Source organism: Notamacropus eugenii, chromosome 4 (assembly GCF_028372415.1).
Source record: "Notamacropus eugenii isolate mMacEug1 chromosome 4, mMacEug1.pri_v2, whole genome shotgun sequence".
NCBI classification, from domain to species: Eukaryota; Metazoa; Chordata; class Mammalia; order Diprotodontia; family Macropodidae; genus Notamacropus; species Notamacropus eugenii.
Genome location: NC_092875.1, coordinates 262,751,175 through 262,763,621, shown reverse-complemented (window position 1 = coordinate 262,763,621; position 12,447 = coordinate 262,751,175). Strand labels below are relative to the sequence as shown.

The following is a 12,447-nucleotide window of genomic DNA, read 5'->3' as shown; positions in this document are numbered from 1 at the left end:
ATAACTGGCTTAAATGAAATTCCATACATATATGCACACACATGTGTAATTTATATAATGCAGTCTTAGGAACCCTTAAAACAGAAATAAATGATCCTAACTGGTTTAAATGAAAGCACATACATATACACACACATGTGTAATTTATAATGCAGTCTTAAGAACCATTAAAATAGAAATAAATGCTAACTTAATGAAATCATGTACCTCTGCCTCTATACGTATAATTTGTAATGCAGCCTTTGCCTTCGTTATGTAATCTTCTGCATTTCCCCCCCTTGTTGCTGCAGTCCCCAAAGGCGCACACTATAACACACATACACACACACACATGCACGCACACACGACACCCAGGGAGCTCTGGCTGGCAAGGGCACTGATTGATTACCTGTAAGACCGCTCCCCACGCACAGTGTGCTTCCTGAAAGGAATGATCGTTGTCCCGTTATCCTGGATGATGTCGTTGTTGTTCTCGCCATTTGGGGACAAGGTTTGGGTAGGACCAGGCATTGGAGCTCCCCCAACAATGAAGGCAATCTTCCCTTTGCTCCGGTGAGGAAGGTGGGCTGCGTCTGTCTTCCTGTCTCACCCTTGGGCTGCTCTGCTACTGAGCCTTCCCTCACTTGCTCACTGCCTTCCTCCCTCCCTCTCTCTCTCTCTCTCCTCCCCCTCCCTGCTTCCCTCCCTCCTCCCTCTAGCTCTAGCGCTCTCTCTCTCTCTCTCTCTCTCTCTCTCTCTCTCTCTCTCTCTCTCTCTCTCTCGTTGCTGACGTCAAACTGCCTGGAGCAGCACCCTGGTCATGTGACAATGTTCTTCACCATAGCAACCGGCTAACTCATCATATCTCCCCAATTCACACAGGGCTACAGGCATGACCACACCAAGACATCCAAGCAGGCACCGGGGGAGGGGGAGGGCAGGGCCTACATTGGGCGTGTAAAACACCCACCTCCCCCCGCCCCCAGCAGACTTGCCTTGTCTGAAAACTAGCTCTTCCTCTAACCATTTCCTTTCCATTGCATACTGAAAGTGCAGCTGTGTACACAAAAGAAGGATTCAGGCAATGGGATGTGTGTGTGTGTGTGTGTGTGTGTGTGTGTGTGTGTGTGTGTGTGTGTGTAGGGGGACCTTTTAACTCCTTCATGTCTCAGTTTTTTATACCACTAAAATGAAACTCAGGGAAACCCACAAGGCCCTGCCAGGCTGCCGGTGGCTAAAGGCAGCTAGTAACATTTACTCTTAACACCTTCCTCCACCCAGACAAAAATGAAACCAAAAAGAGCTTAGCACTCACGAGGAAGGTCTAGTTCCTTCTACTTAACGTTGAAATCTGTGGCATAGGCTGTGGCACAGCCAAAGACGCCCGTTTTTACAAAAGGATCCTGAAAGAGCACAATTAGAAAATGGACTGGCATTTCTGAAATGCACAGCTACTGTATGCCCCCAGACTCAATTCCCCCAAGGCCAACTACTCTAGATAAATGGTCCCATGCCGTTTTTTCATTTGGGTTAAAGAAAGACCACTCTACTTAGTATTTGGATCCGATACAGCATGAGTGCAAAGTTGTGTGCATTCAGAGAAAGCTCCACAAATAATGCAGACTGAAAGTCAAACTGTTTTACATTCACCATCACCAAAAAACACCCAACTGCATTGGTTACTGTGCCTGCTTTCCCCTTATCCTCCCCCCAAAAAAGGGCATTCCTCATCCATTAGATTACAATGCAGTCTCTCAAGGATCTCTTCCAGGTGGCAGGCTGTGAACGTTTCAGTGATGCTGAGCAGAAGCTGGGGAAGGTGAAACGTGTTCTATAACTAAAGAGAAATATATATGTATGTATGTGTGTATATGCACATGTGTATACATGTATATAGGAATAAAATGGCAAACCACTCATTTGTCTGTGTGTATAGATACATGTGTACATACAAGCGCACATACATGCATATGTATATACACATACATATATGAAATGGCAAACCACTCCAGTATCTTTGCCAAGAAAGCCCCAGATGGGTCACTAGAAGAGTTAGATATGACTGAACACACACAAACACACACACACACTCTCTTCCCTCCATATATACACATACACAAACACACACATGCACATACATACACATGTATTATATGTATGTATATTGTATACACTTATATTTTTATTAACTATATATTATGTAACTATATTCCATGCATATATTTTATATATTATTTGTATGTATGTATACACACGCATGATATATGTATATATGATGTGCCTATAATACATGTATATATACATATACCACATATATATGTATACACACAAAAGTATATCAAGTTCACAGCACAAAACACTCAGATACTCCCCCATCAACTCATATCCTCTAGTAATTATCTACTTTCTCGTTTTAAGGTACAATTATTTTAAAAAACCAAGCAGAAATGTTGTCAAGCCTGACACTTCTCCTGTAGATCTCCCTGGCAATAACAAGTTATTTCTGGTATCAGGATTCTAGAATTAGCATCAAATGAGCTTCTTGCAGTGTGTTCACATTCAGCACCCAGATGGTAGCGATAGAATCCAAACAAGTGGAAGCAGAGGGCATTTTGAATTTTTTTCATTTAATTTTAATATTTTATTCACAATTCCTAATAATCCCATTAAGAATGTTTTATTCTTCTTCCAAGTTTTAGTTTGCTTAGAGTCATCTGTTAAAGAAGCAACATTGACCCAATTCTGACTGAAGAATGCCTCCTTCTAAAGATCAATAGATTGATGTATCTAAGATAAATAGTAGGCCATGTGCTGTATGACACAAAGCTGCATGACCATAGTCATTGCTGAGGAGTTTCATGTTTTCTTTGCTTTCTGTTACTCAATCCCCATTTTCTACCTTCTTACCAATTTATTCCATCACTCCATGCTCCCTGTGTGATCCCATGAATCTCAGTTAAAAGGAACATTTAAAAATGTAACACCGAAAATGGCCAGTTTGCCTTTCCATTTTGACTTTGGTCACATCACCTAGTTTCTTCTGAATCTACTATTTAAATCTTAGGCTGAAGAGGATGGAAAACACGGCAGAGTCTTCTGTAGATATAAAAATAGGCAACATCTCAGATCACTTATCTGGTAATGTGGTGCTGAAGGGGCTCACAAATGTCTTCTAGAGTAGTGGGAGAGAGCTGAAACTTTTTTTTAAACCACTAAAATTTTGGCTGACAACTCAGAATAATATTATTTCTATACTTAGGAAGAGTGCCAAGAAGCAAATAGTAAGAAGAGATATCAAGTCCAGAATCTTGTCTAGTATCCCATACTGAGATCAGGAAGGATAGAGTCTCAGAAACCTTTAGCAGCAAAGAAAATAGTTCAAAATGACACTGAAAAGGATTATGAGACTTTGGGTACTTGTTCTGTATGACTGACTTAGCTTTCTTAGCCATTAACCTTTAAACTATTCATTTTGGATTAACCTTGAAGAGGCTAAATTTATTTATTTATTTTGCTTTTTGGGAGAGAGGCTATATTGGCTTACATTTTTGATACTCAGTTGCAAGGCTAAAAATTATTTTAATTATCAGCTAATTTGGGAAAAGAATCACTTGCTTTTTCCTCTGAGGACAGTTGGACCAAACTCTTTTGAGCAGTCATAGTTCCCTTTCAGAAGGCTCTGAAATGATAAAGAAAGCTTATTTTACAAACTATGAAAAGTAGTTCAATGGAGAGCTAATAGAGCTGATCTACCAGCATAGATATTTTGGATAGATATTGGAGATGGACAATAAATTGAGCCAAGAATGTAAGAGGAGGAAAAGAGTGCAGTTGCTTTGGGGAAATTGTACAATGCTTTAAGTAACACCAGTCATTCTCCTAAAAACAAAACCCAATCTTTAAAATATCAATATTTTCCCAGTAATGCAATATGGCTTCAAATCTTAGAATACTACAGTCTCTGGAAAGTTAAGCTTTCAGGTTACCTGAAGGGAAATGGAGAGGTACATAGTAGACTGAAGGAGGCTGCAATACATTGTCAATGAAGAATGTACAGAAATAGCATTAAGCATATAACCTGAGAGTTGTGTGACTGGAAAGGAAGAGGGTCAAGTATGTAACTGTTAAGCACCTACTAGGTATCAGGTCCTATGAGAAACAAAGAAAGGTAGATCACAGTCTAGTAATGTGTGATGTGTGCTCCACCGGCATTTACAAAACATCAAGCGATCTAAAGGCTGTTCCCCAACATATCCGCTAGACCCTCACAGAGAAGTCATAGGAAAATACAGAAAGGCATCATACAAGATGAGAAGTCATGGTTGGATATTGATCTGTAACAGAGTGGAGAGTGGCCACATTACTGAAATCAGAGGACCAAGAAATAGTAAGGGAAGTAACAACTCTATCAATAAACAGACAAATGTAGGCCTGAATGCTTTATTAGTGAAACTTTTTTGAAAAAAAAATGCTCAACGACATCCTCCTATGTACAAAAATACTTATACCAGCTTTTTTTTTGTAGTGGCAAAGAACTGGAAACTGATGGAGTGCCCATCATCATAGTCCACAAACACAATGAGAGAAAGTTTTAGAGAAACCTGGGAAGACTTATATGAACTGATGCAGAGTGAAGTAAGCAGAACTAGGAGAACATTTTATGTTATGACAACACTGAAAATGTTAAGAACTGAAAGAATTAAATCTTGATCCTGTATTTTACATTTGATTTTACTCTGTAAATGTAACCAATAATGATCCCTCATCGCTGTGATGGTGGCCAATTAGATGACTTCTGCTCTGTTCTTTGTCCTATGCTTATAAAAATGAGTTGCATCTTCAATTTGGCAATTAGAGACAGGGCCATTCGACCCATTTTTTATTATCAGGCTGCATGTCCCTGCTAATAAACAGTATCTGGCTTAAAGAATTCTCTCAGTTTCCTCTTTCATTAAATTTCACTTGCTACATAACTTTGATTGTGCAGAGAACAGAGGGGTGATGGATTCCAGGTATAATGAGACATAAGTTTTTAGATATGGAAAATTTGAGGATGTCTTCCTTGACTATGAATATTACTTGCAAGGTTTTTCTTTTTTAATTTGTAGGTCAGATGGGAGGGAAAGGGAAAGAGTGGGATTAGTCTATCCCCTTCCCTAAATGAAAAGACAACAGAAGTAAGTTCAGAAGGAATCGCAGACAGGCAGGACAGCTTTGAAAGTCTCATGTTGAATTTACTATATATTTATATTAAATATGAAATATTTATATATAATAAAAAGCAAGTTCTACAGAGACTTGAGGCCTTTTGCACAGTCCTCTTCCTTTCAATAATGTGTGTAAAAATGTTCCTTTCATGTGGTATCTAAATCCAGAATTTTTTTAAAAAAGAAAAAAAACCTTATATATTCCAAGTCTTCTCGTGTTTCTGCAATTTTCTTCTGTCAAAATGGCACAGTTTGTTAATGTTAACCAGGAAGGGAACTACAAGCATACTTGGAGAGGACTTGGAATGGTATGTTTATTAAACTCAAAGGCTTAGAGACTCTACGTCTCTCATCAGCAGTGCAACAGTTCAATTCAATAGCTATTCGTTAAATGTCTTTTGAGTACAGAGTAGTTAGTTGGTCAGTTGGTCAACAAACAATTTTTAAGGCTTACTATATGACAGTTGCTATGCTAAATATCAGGATACAAAAAGACCAAAATAGTTCCTTCCCTGAAGGAGTTTATATTGTGCTAGATTCTGAGAGAGGTAACAATGGATTTTATAATCTAGAAGGATTAAAGTAGAAGAAGAATAAAAATCTTAGTTTTTGCAATTAACAAAACAATCAAACAGAAAAATCTCCCAAAGAATTTTAGATAAAAGAAAAAGATTAGTAAGTTTCAAAAAAGGGTTTAGGCACGAGACCACACAAAATCCTCTAGCCCACATGTCTTCCTCCATCACTCAGCTTAGAATAAATCTGGGATTAGAAAGGTTTCATGGATAGTCCTGGAGACAGATTGTACCTGCTGTTAGAGGAATAGCCCTGCTAATTACAGAGAGGTTTATCAATAACAGTCTGGCCACTAAGCGATGAATTCTTTGGCTACTTGACCCATGAAAAGGACAGAGGGACAAAAAAAAAAGAAGAGGGTGCTAAGAATCACACGATGCTTTGACTGTAACAAACACCAGTTTAATGGTTGGTACTCTATGAGATGCTGGACCAAAGAATAGAGTTGATGGGATCTGAATCACATTTAGAAATATATTTAGAGACATATAATCTCATTAATCACATTTAGAGACATATAAGCTCAGGATAGTGAAAATCAGAAGACAAATTACAGTCAAATGAAAGAACAGCTGAAAGGTTATATTTAGAAAAAAACATATAAAAGAGCTAGAGGAGTTGTTTTCACTGCCCACTAAAAAGCAAAAGGAGACATCTCTTCATGGGAAGCTTGGTCATCACACCATGCAGTACCCATAATAAGAATGAGCAAAAAAGGCCAATATGAAGTTTATTGCACCTTATGTTCTAGAGGATGAGAAAGAAAGACATTTTATGAAGAATATGACAAACTAGTCCAAATTAAATCAACACATCCTTTGAAAGATGGTGATTTCAATGGAAAGGAGGGCAAAAAGGAAAACTTTTAAAAATGTTGGAGAATATAGTTTGGGAAAAAGAAATGAAAAAGACACATGGCCTATGTATTATTCAGAAACCTTGTTACTGTATGTCACAAACACCTTTTTGAAAAAGAAGTACGGAACTCTGGACATGGTAAGCAGCCAACAATGTCACAAAAACTGAAAGTGAGTATATATTGACAGAAAATAATTGGCTGCCGATATAGAAATCATTACAAAACCTGTTGTTGATGTACAATCAGATATCCCAGTAGCACAAAAAGTCAAAATCAACACAAAATTAGGAAGACTGATAAAGAGGTATATCTGGGCTACCCTACTAATTCCTACTCTGGGATGTGGGGTATAGCAGTAACTTTCTCAGGTTCAAGATACTCAATAGGTTCACACTCCTAAACTGTAAAGCTCATGAAGTCTTCCTAGAGTGCTTTCCCTTAATAATCAGTCCGTGGATATAATTAGCTCAAACTGATGGCATTTAATAAGTTGGCATAGTAAGGACAGTAACTATAAAACCCTCCTCCACAAACCTGGGGCATACTCTCTCATAAATATATGCAAAACCAGTGGAACAGTAGGTACATGGAGTACACTGACAGAGAGGAACACATATAGGGAAGATACGGTGTTCTCAATATTAAGGCAAGGCAATTTATCTCTCTGGCACAACAGGACCCCTCATGCTGCCTTCATGCTATTCCTTTTTGGGATACAGCTTCTCTACAAGGATGGTTATTTGGTTAGGCTTCCTTAGTAGCTCAACTCATGAATTAGCCAGGGCTGGTTCTCTTCTTTCATAGCTGGCTCTTTTCTCTAACATCAGAAGTCATTCCTCAGAGCTTCTTTGACTCCCTAAAAGATGCTTCCTGTTGAGCACAATGTCTACTACTAGGCATGTAGCTCCACTGTAAAGCACCATGGTTGATGGAAATTCCCTCTCCGTCAGAGGCGAGAAATGGTTGGGTTCTTCCATTGCTGGCTCTCTTCTCTGCTGCCAGAGGTCACATTCCTCAGATCTCTCTCCTGCCTTGATTCACTCCCTAGTGAGTTTGCCTTTTTTTTTTTTTTTTAAATAAAAGACCAGCAGGAATGGGGCCAATCCTTTAGCTAATCAATAACTAGCCACTCTTTAATTCCATCAAACTTGACTAAATAAAATTCTTCACATTTGTAAATGGAACGATAGAATGTAGACACATACTTGCATTTCATTTAAAATCTTAAAACCCTGTTGCCTATGTTACCTGCCTCTTACATTCTATAATTCACAAACTGAACTGGGAGAAATAATTTTTGTGTTGACCACAGCTCTAACCCATCCTATTTAAACAAGCGGCTGCCTTTGAGAAATGGGAAATGGATAAAAATAAAACCATTGATTTCACCACCATTTCCCACAGAAGTGTACAGCTATAAAATGATGGCCACCATGAAGAGGCCAAAAGAGAACAGAAATAATCTTTTTTAGCAAGCACTTCACCTCTTTGCCACAAAGTGTAAAATGAAAGTCAAAGAAAAAAATGGTTTAGAGTGTAAGTTCAGCTGTAAAACAGATCACAGGAGGATTATGCAAGTTTATGGACAGCCCTTACAAAACAGTTAAAGGTAAGACCTAGGAAAAAGAAGCTTATAGAAATGAAACCCAATTAAGCTAGTGTACCACGAAGGCATTCTAGATTAGGCTTAAAGAAAGAAAATAAGCAGATGTAAAATGGAACTAATTTGGTATTTTTTGTAGTTAATTATTTTAATCATGAATGACAATGGAACGTTTGGATTCTAACACATCAGAATTTGATGTGCCTTATATATGCAAAGGGGAAAGTAGGACTTCAAGAGGTGAAATAGAGAAATCTATCTGAATTTGATCCAATACAGAAGAAATTCACAATTTTAAAGACATTCAGGGATTGATATTCAAGATTAAAAAATAGAAAATATCAAAAATTACATATATACATATGTTTTTGCCAGTAAAAGAACATATGAGTAGCTATTGATCTATAAGCTTTTCTTCTCATCTTTATAGTCTTTATAAGAATGGTCTACACAAGTTTGAGGATATCCTTGTGAAAATAGAGAAACAGACAGGCTTTTGCAAGTAAATTTTTTTACGTAGGAGATTTCCTTTTCTGTTTATACAACTGCTTGAAAGATACACAAAATATAAGGTCTCCCTTTATTTCTTGTTTGTTGCTAATCAAAAAAAATTGACTCAGTAGAGCAAAATGCAGCTTTAAGTTTTCCTCCGACTATGAATCTTCCATGTACATATTAAGACCATAAATGATTTACTGATATATGATCATAGAGATAATTTTGTTTAATACCTTTCTGATGATCATTATCATCATTGTTAGATGAGACATAAAAAAGGAATGTATATACTTACCAAAAGGTATAGCAAAGTCCTAATATACCATATCTAACTACTGTTTCTCTTTAATACCATTTTTACCTCTCCACGTAGCACATAATGCACTAAATGAAATATTAGAATTCAAATATTACATTGTCATCAATGATGAGAATAACTATATTAATTTGGGAAAACCTTTTACATCCATAAACTTCTATCCAAATGGAAGATAGAATCTGTATTGATAGTGAGGTTTTCCACATTTGTGGATGATACCTTACTGAGGATATCAAGTCCTGAATGACTAAAAAGTCTCCTCAATAAAATCTAAGCCCACTCAAAAGAGGATAGCCTAACAATCCACACAGAAAACACCAAAAGGAAGAAGAATGCCTATCATGATGATTAATTAGATGGGCAAGACAGTAATTTAGTCTATTAATATTCATATCTTAAATGTATACTGCGGATAGACATAATCTGGATCTAAAACTGAATAGAAGGATGAACTAGATTACATTTGGGAAATCATATAATTTATTTAATGATTATGGATTTACATAAAAATCCAGTTTTTATACACCAGTTTGCTCTTGATGTATGCCACATGGCTACCAGAAAAGGGTAGTTATATTATTATACATAATGGACAAAATTCTCCATAAGGCAAGACTACATTAATCATAGAACACCATAATGTCACGGAATAATAATTGTGAATGGCCTAAAAGGTAATGGAGAGATGCATGGTAGGTTGATTTGGAATCCTGTATATCAGCAGTAATGACTTACATATAAGAAGGAGCATAAAATACATCATTAAGGGTATTTATGAATAGGAAAGGACTCAGATCAGACATATATTGAAAGCAAAGGACAATACATGAATAAAATGAAATATTCATGAAATATTGAGAGGGCAGTGGCTAGGTACTTCTATGAAGGACCTATGAAAGGACATGGACAAGAAGTAACCGAGTAAAGACATAAAGACAGGCTGCAATCTTTACTTGGGGAGCTAAGAACTTAATCAGTGAAATCATTAATTCATTGAAGTATCAAAAACAAGAAAAAAAATCCTTCAGCCAGAAAGAGATATCTGGAAAGCAGTTTTTCAAACAAATATATGATCTCCAGAGGTTCAGAGTCCCCCAGTAATTTCCAGCCAGAGAGCAATTGTGTGGGTGTGTCTTCCCGATTCTCAGATTTCTCTATAAATTCATATGTGTAGAATGGTTAATAGGAATGGTCACAGTGGATGATTTCTCTACACAGTGTCTCATGTGAACATGAGGCTAGCATCTGGAAAACAGTGTGAGTAACTGAACAGAAATCTTATTCTATATCTGACCTCATCTAAATAAAATTTCAAAAAGAAAAATTAAAGCAATTTCATTAAAAAAAAAAGATGGCTGAAAACAATAAGATTTTCTGTCAGAAAATACTTTAATTAAAGCTTACTTATTTTTCTGGGATCTAAGTAGTGCTAGGATCATCAATTAACACTTCATGGAATTACAGAATTGGAATTAGGGTTTCATGTCCTAGGCATGAAATATAACCCCTCCACCTAAGGAATGAATCCCATCTACAATTTTCTGTATAAGTGGTCTTAATGGCCTCTCATTGAAGATCTTTAGCAAAAAGGAATTCCATATAATTTCATAAGACAGCATTTTCCATTTTTAGACAACACTAATTGTTAGAAAGGTTTTCCTCATATTTAGTTGAAATCTCTCTCCCTATAATATAGAACCATTCACTCCAGTTTGACTCTTCTGGGATTAAGAAGATAACTAATCCCTCTTTCATATGACAACTACTCACATTTGAGGAAAAAAACTATCATGTTCTTCATAGGTATTTTTTCCACATAAAACATCCCTTGTTTTTTCGAACAATGCTATATGGAATGGTTCTCCATTGACCAGTTCTGCTCTGGATGAGTTCTAGTTTATCAATTTATTGGGTTCCTACTGTAATAGAGTGCTGGGCCTGGAGTCAGGAAGAATCCTGAATTTAAATCTGGTCTCAGACATCTTCTAGCAATGTGACACTTGGCCTTACTTGCCTCCGTTTCCTTACCTGTAAAGTGTGAGCTGTAGAAGGAAATGGCAAACCACTCCAGTATCTTTGCCAAGAAAATCCCAAATAGATCACAAAGAATCAGACATGACTGAAACAACTGAACAATCACAGATTATAATGGGGTAGTCCTCCTTCCTCCCCACATGCTATGGTTAAAGCCCAAGTGATGGAGCATTCATAAAGCTGAGGTGAGATGCCTTCACCATTTTGGGGGACATCAGCACATGAAGAACTTGTGATCTGAGATGACAAAGCAATCCCCTTATTGGTCATGGAGCTCAGAAGAGCTACCCACTAAGTAAACTTTTAAACGTAAGACAACTTCCACATAGTCTTCTTCCTTCCTCTAGAATGTGTCATGTGAAACTGTTTCTTTGGGACTTCGTGTGTGGGTGTGGGTGGTGGTGGTAGTGGTGAGAGCAGAAGGAGAGGACTCCTTCCATATTTCCCCACTCCAGCTATTCCAAGATGAACATTCCTAGCTAGAGCATGTGCTTGTCTAGTTGAGTCAGACTCAGGATTTCAAGGTCCTAGACACCTCTCCTACTTGTATATTCTCTGAACATGTGATCAAACAGTGAACCTTTTCAGCTTGGGAAGCACCTCAAGAATTTTGTCAATTGAGAACTCTTGGGTTCTCTGGTTGGAGCTGAATCCATTGTAGGAAGCACAATGGCACTTACTACAATGATTCTTGGAGGAGTATGTGACTACCAACAGGAGGACGATGACCCCAAGCCCTAGCCTGGCTTGCCAGAAGACATGAAATCTTGGAGAAAGATATTGTGCAAAACAAAGGAAAAAGGGAAATGTCTATTTAGTCACAACACTAAAAATTCCAGATATTCATGATTTATGTATCAAATAGGAGTTACAGGCTTCTGTATTATATTTTAAGTCTTTGTTAGACTCTTTGGTGCTTATAATTTTTTTTTTTTTTGGTTAAGGAGAAAATAAATAGGTGTCCTATAACTAATTACACTGCGCATCGAATATCTTTCTACATCTTTTTGGGAAAAACTCTGGATGTGAACAAAATCTAAATTTTAAATGATTTTCCCTGGAGCTCCAAGGTTGGGGGATAAAGAACTAGAGAACGCAAGAAAAAGCCTGACTTTTCTTTAGAGGCTGTTATTTCCCAGGAATGATCAGGTCCACGCCTGAGCCCAGAGATCAGATCCGTTAACAGAAGAGGGAGAATCCCTGTTTCCTATGCCACCACAGTTTTATTGTTACACTATAATATATTAAGTATACTACTATAGAACAGAATACACAGAGATACAAGTTCTTATCCTCAAGAAGTTTTCTTTAATTTCTCCATAAAATGAAACTTTACTTCATTAAATACTAAATGAACAGTAAATCCCAAATT

At 37.2% G+C, this 12,447-nt stretch overlaps 1 protein-coding gene across 3 annotated transcripts in view; it reads right to left on the bottom strand.

Moving 5' to 3' along the window:
- The window catches only part of MAPRE2 (microtubule associated protein RP/EB family member 2), a 201,116-nt gene that overhangs the window by 105,146 nt on the left and 83,523 nt on the right, over nucleotides 1–12,447 (bottom strand). Inside the window, exon 1 of one of the 3 annotated variants that reach the window (XM_072604542.1) lies at nucleotides 389–757. The exons of 1 other annotated variant lie outside the window; for it this stretch is intronic. In XM_072604542.1, coding sequence (XP_072460643.1) covers nucleotides 389–510 — 122 coding nt within the window. In that variant the 5' untranslated portion in view covers nucleotides 511–757. Of the gene's footprint in view, nucleotides 1–388; nucleotides 758–12,447 lie in introns of those variants that run through there. One more of the 3 variants, XM_072604545.1, reaches the window with a different exon arrangement.